Source organism: Salvelinus sp. IW2-2015, unplaced genomic scaffold (genome assembly GCF_002910315.2).
Source record: "Salvelinus sp. IW2-2015 unplaced genomic scaffold, ASM291031v2 Un_scaffold7619, whole genome shotgun sequence".
NCBI classification, from domain to species: Eukaryota; Metazoa; Chordata; class Actinopteri; order Salmoniformes; family Salmonidae; genus Salvelinus; species Salvelinus sp. IW2-2015.
In genome coordinates this window covers 1-6,194 of record NW_019948879.1, presented here as the reverse complement: position 1 = coordinate 6,194, position 6,194 = coordinate 1, and the positions used below count along the sequence as shown (strand labels likewise).

Sequence of the window (6,194 nt, the reverse complement as noted above, 5' to 3'; positions counted from 1 at the left end):
AAGTGACTCCAAAATGACACAATATATTATTTACCATTAATTTCTATTGGGCACAAAATAATCTGAAACAACCAAAACAAACAGCAAATGCATCCAACAAGTTTGTAGAGTCACAAGCTTGATGTAATTGCCTGATAGGAATATGGGACCAAATACTAAACTTTTGACTACTTTAATACACATAAGTGAATTTGTCCCAATACTTTTGGTCTCCTAAAACTAGGAGACTATGTACAAAAATGGCTATAATTTCTAAACGGTTCATCCAATATGGATGAGAATACCCCAAAATGAAAGCTGAGCTTGCACATTAAACCTCATAGTCATGATCTAATTTCAAATCCAAAGTGCCGGAGTACAGAACCAAAAAAAAAAAAAAGTGTCACTGTCCCAATATTTCTGGAGTCTCACTGTCCCAATATTTCTGGAGTCTCACTTTCCCAATATTTCTGGAGTCTCACTTTCCCAATATTTCTGGAAGTCTCACTCGTCCCGATATTCTGGAGTCTCACTTTTCCATATTTTCTGGAGTTCACTTTCCCCCCCCCCGATATTTCTGGAGTCTCACTTTCCAATATTTCTGAGTTCTCACTGTCCAATATTTCTCGGAGTCTCACTGTCCCAATATTCTGGAGTCTCACTTCCCCAAATTTCTGGAGTCACACTTTCCCGATATTTTCTGGAGTCTCACTGTCCAATATTCTGGAGTCTCACTGTCATATTTCTGGAGTCTCATGTCCCACCATTCTGGAGTCCTCATCTGTCCCATATTCTGGAGTCTCATTTCCCAATTTTCTCGAGTTCACTTTCCCAATATTCCAAAATGGCTGATTATTTCTGACTTACCAGTTCCGCTGAAATCCGGGGTCATCTTTCCCACCAGGACGTAAATGTTGCCAGAAGTAGTCTTCAGGTGTTTGGTTGAGATTCGCTTTGCAATGAGGTTGCTGTGCCAGGGCATCTTGTTGTCCCTTGGTGGAAAGCATAGAGGCATACTAAGTAAGTGAATCAATGTTTGCTTTTACAAAAATAATGTGTTAGTGAACTTCATATGATTCCGAGAAACAAATTCTACTTACTCACGGACACCATCCACATAAAACCTGTCGTTCCTACTCTTCAGGAGCCAGTGTCTAAGGTGAATCCCTGTAACCTATCAAGRAATAGACATTAAATAGTTATATAGGTAGATATCTATGGTTATGCAAGTCCTGATAGAAAACTTAAGTGCCATACAAGAAAACATTACCTCCCAGCAAAAATACAAAGCTAAAAGCAATGAACTCAGAGGAAACAGCATCAGTCATCAGCCTACAAATCCAAAGGAAGCAGCATCATCAAAACCATCTACTTACATTGGATCCAGTGGACTCTGCTATGTGCTTGGCTTGGAATACAGCCTCCTGCTTCTTGGGGATGGAGATCTTCGGTGAGACCTGCAGGAGGGGGTCGTGCACCAGGTCTGGGAAGGGCCTGGGGGGAGGCTTGTCACGGTAAACCTCACACTGACTGAGGCCGGCATCTGGCCTCGATGGAATGCTGGTCTCTGATAGACCAGTGGGCACACTACAGGTCACGTTCACACTGGTGTCCTCTCCGGTGCCCCCGGCGGGTTGTGCAGGGGTCGACACGCTGCGCTCACATCCTGTAAAGAGGTTGATATTTTGTTTGTTGAGTCGACGTCACAGGTTGATAACAGTTCACTTATGGTGCTTGAGTCATTAGAATCAGAATAACAGTCCCTACTCTACATTTCTAGCTGTCACCTTTCATGGGATCCTGCAGGCTGCTCACTTGATAGCCGTCTTCTTGGTCCCTTTTTCGTCTTCTCTCTTTCAGAAGAACAAACGTTTTTGCTCTAGAATCCAGGCATGGCAGTCTATCCAAAACAACTTCGGACCCTGGGCAGAAAACAGAAACAAATCATTTTACTTCTCAAAGTCATAAATTAAAGTATTCTGACAACCAAGCAACCTTGATTGACACAATAATTTAGGATAATTGAAACAACTTACTTAAAACTGATTCATCGTGTACAATGTTGTGTGCCCCAAATTCCAATTTTTCCATTGACTTCAACCTTTTCACTGGTGTAGTTATGTTGGTTGTCTGGGAGGCACGTTTGAAGTCTTTGAGGGGTGCRGGTTGTTGGGTGTCATTTGAGCTGAGCAGAGTGTGCGGGTATGACAAAGCTTTCCTTTGGGACTTTGTTGAGAAAGCATCCAGAGCTGGGCCTTGCTTTTGTGCATTTATGTTGGTTGGCTTGAACGCACTACTACCCATGTCTTTCAACGGTGACTGTCGTTGAAGGTCTTGTGGGTGGACCATAAAGTGTGAATGTGTCAWACCCTTGCTTGGCGATTGAAAAGGTGAAAGGGTCAGAGCCTCTGCCTCATAAGTGAATTCAAGGTCSTCGGTTTCCTTTTGTTCATAGTTCACCCAATGCTGATGTCGTTTTCTAGGCGAGCTCATTACTCCACCATGTTCTTCTTGGATTCGCTTTTCTCTGACATGTTTTTCTCTCACGGGGTTAGGCGTTTTGGTCCTCTCGTTCTCAACCGGTATTATCTCTGCCTGTACTCTAGCTTTCATCCTCGCAAATACCTTGGCTGGGCTTTCAACGGGTTCCCTGGATATCAGCTCGCTTGTCCCAAAAGCCTTCAATGCAGGGAAAATAATTCGGTCTCTACCAACTGGATCTTCTTCATGAAAATAAGTTGCTTCTCTGTTGTGTCTTGACGGAGTAAACATGTTTTTCACCATCGATTTTTTACGYTATGTAGAGGAATGTCAACTGGAGCCACTTAAGTAAACTAGCTAACTATATGCAACCACGATCTGATCATTTCAAAATGGTCCATTGATTGCTGGTTTCTATAGGAAGATAAACAGAAGATAATTATTTATTTGCTGGAATCTGGTTATACTAGGCTAGCTGGCTGCTATAGCTTACATCGTAGTGTCGTTGAATTACGAGGTAGTAACAAAGTGACCAGCAGCTAGTTTACCCAGCAAGCTACTAACTAGCTAGCTAACGTTAGCTAAAAACTGAAAGCCTACGACTAGATAACCAGCTAACAACGTTAGCCAGCTTGCTGCTAAAATGACATATGCCGTTTCAAAGGTAAATTATTTGGTTGGCGCTTACTCCAGATTTACTCAATATGTATTCTATATTACATACTATTTGTAAATGTATGCATTGATTATAAACTGTAAAATCGCTAACTAACGTTACTCACCGCAGAGATCCATAATTTGAACTTCCCTCGAATGTCCTGTGATTGGACGGCGATTTCAAATGCGTCACTTCCGCAAACAACTTCCGTTCACCGAGATGGCCTTAGAACGTGCTGCCAAAAAAGAAAAASAAAATGTGTGCATATAGTCGTATAATGTAGTGGGATGTTTACTGTTAAACGATTTTTCCTGCAGGAAAGAATAACAACATTGCAGCAATTGCTTAGATATGGCATTTCGTACGGTTGGAGATGCACAACTACCTTCGGAGGTATGGGTCCACGTGTTTGGATATCTGTCAACGACAGACAAACTAAACATTAGATCATGCTGCAAATATTTCAAAAATATGGTTGACCACTGGTCCCTTTGGAAAGGCAACACAGTGGTGCTTAAAAAGRTGTGTGCCTACACCTCGCAGTTCTGGACAACTCTTCGCCGCAGGAAAATCAGCTCAGTTGTTGTACAGAAGGCAAGTTTGAAAGAATGGAAACAGCTTGCCCTATCACTCCCTTGGCTCACCACAATAGCCGTGGAGCATTGTTTCGACGTGAAAGCCTTTGAAATTCTCAAGCAATTTCATAACTTGAAGAGGCTGGCTATTCGCAGGTGTCGCTATGGCCAGGGACTGTCTGATGCAATTGTGCCTCTGCAGCAAGTGACTCATTTTAGTGTGTGCGAGATGCACTGTGCTCCAAGATCAGATATTATTAGTGCTGTCTCAAAGCTCTCCCATCTGACGTCTCTACTCTATCACGAAGGCAATCATCCTATCCCAAGACAGATATTCCACCTAATGCTTAACCGCTTGCCACATCTGAAGCATCTGTCTTTGAAAATGGGAACACAACATGGCTCTCTCCCAGATGATTATTTTAATATTTCTAAAACAAATGGCTTTCCAGGTGAGGCACTTTGCAAAGTTACAACGCAAGACAACAGCTTTTGATTGTACAGTACCTGAGTTTCTTTTTACTACTCATACAAAACATTGGTGAAACAGTGAATGATTAGCTAAGCATAGCCTACCACATGGTTTTCACAAGCTGATTAGGCTACTCCATAGGCCTATGTTCTAGCTAGTGTGTGAAGTCCATGTTGATATATGGTTATATGTCTGTACTAGCCTATATCATCATACATTTTAAGTTATTAAATTCAGCAATGACAAAATCTGTCTTTAGAAGATCCGCAGGTCGGCCAACCTGGCTTGACCAGTCTGGAGCTTCTTGACTACATGGACCCCACCTTACCTGAAGAGGCGCTGAAGTGCCTTCCCTCCCTGCAGAGTCTAGCTGTGGACTACAGAGACAGGGATGTGGATCCCAGCAGGTGCCACCTGAAAACATGGCTGAGGGAACTCCCTCAACTGGCAGTTCTCAACATTGCAAGTATGTGATTCGCCAGCTGCCAAACTAGCATTTTCCATGTCATGCACAGTTGGTGGGGTTACACAGTTGGTGGGGTTACGAGGCAGCAGTATGGAGTCTGACAGTTGTTGTGGCTACGAGTTCGACAGGTGGTGGGGCTACGAGTCGGACAGGTGGTGGGCCTACGAGTCGGACAGTTGGTGGGGTTACGAGTCGTACAGGTGGTGGGGCTACGAGTCGGACAGTTGGTGGGTTACGGGGCAAGCAGTATGGACGTCTTGACATGTTGGTGGGGCTACGAGTCTGGGGACAGTTGGTGGGGGCTTACGAGTTCGACAGTTGGTGGGGTTACAGGGCAGCAGTAATGGAGTCTGACAGTTGGTGGGGTTACGAGTCGGACAGGTGGTGGGGTTACGAGTCGGACAGTTGGTGGGGTTACACAGTTGGTGGGGTTACGATGGCAGGCAGTATGGAGTCTGACAAGTTGGTTGTGGCTACGAGTTCGACAGGTGGTGGGGCTACGAGTCGGACAGTTGGTGGGGTTACGAGTCTGACAGGTGGTGGGGGCTACGAGTCGGACAGTTGGTGGGGTTACACAGTTGTGTGGGGTTACGAGGCAGCAGTATGGAGTCTGACAGTTGTGGGGCTACGAGTCTGACAGTTGGTGGGGTTAGGGGCAGCAGTATGGAGTCTTGACAGTTGGGTGGGGCTACGGAGTCTGACAGTTTGGTGGGGTTACGGGGCAGCAGTATGGAGTCTTGACAGTTGGTGGGGCTAACGAGTCTGACAGTTGGTGTGGCTACGAGTTCGACAGTTGGTGGGGTTACAGGGCAGCAGTATGGAGTCTGACAGTTGGTGGGGTTACGAGTCGGACAGGTGGTGGGGCTACGAGTCGGACAGTTGGTGGGGCTACGAGTCGGACCAGTTGGTGGGCTACGAGTCGGACAGTTGGTGGGGCTACGAGTCGGACAGTTGGTGGGGTTACGGGGCTGACAGTTGGTGGGGCTACGAGTCGGACAGTTGGTGGGGCTACGAGTCGGACGTTGGTGGGCGCTAGAGTCGACAGTTGGTGGGGGCTACGAGTCGGACATTTTGGTGGGGCTAAGACGTCGGACAGTTGGTGGGGTTACAGGGCAGCAGTATGGAGTCTTGACAGTTGGTGGGGCTACGAGTCGGCAGGTGGTGGGGCTACGAGTCGGACAGTGGTGGGGCTACGAGTCGGACAGTTGGTGGGGCTACGAGTCTGACAGTTGGTGGGGCTATGAGTCTGGACAGTTGGTGGGGTTACGAGTCTGACAGTTGGTGGGGGTTACGAGTCTGAAGTTGTGGGGCTGACGATTCGGACAGTTGGTGGGCCTACGAGTCGGACAGTTGGTGGGGCTACGAGTCGACAGTTGGTGGGTACGAGTGTGACAGTTGGTGGGCTACGAGTCTGACAGTTGGTGGGGGTACGAGTCTGACAGTTGGTGGGGTTACGAGTCTGACAGTTGGGTGGGGTTAACGAGTCGGAGTGTTAGGGGTCGTGACAGTTGGTTGGTGCCTAACGAGTCGGACAGAGTTGTGGGGCTTTTACGAGTCGGATTT

General features: G+C 46.5%; 1 protein-coding gene across 1 annotated transcript; it reads right to left on the bottom strand.

Moving 5' to 3' along the window:
* Window positions 1-846: 846 nt before the first annotated feature.
* On the bottom strand, window positions 847-4,001 carry mis18bp1 (MIS18 binding protein 1; the record flags this gene model as incomplete). Its single annotated transcript, XM_024145328.2, has 6 exons — window positions 3,243-4,001; window positions 2,016-2,874; window positions 1,767-1,901; window positions 1,356-1,645; window positions 1,080-1,153; window positions 847-971 (listed from the first exon to the last, which is right to left on the bottom strand). Coding segments are annotated over exons 2-6 (1,372 nt in total), but the record flags the coding sequence as incomplete, so codon positions are not given.
* Window positions 4,002-6,194: the final 2,193 nt, after the last annotated feature.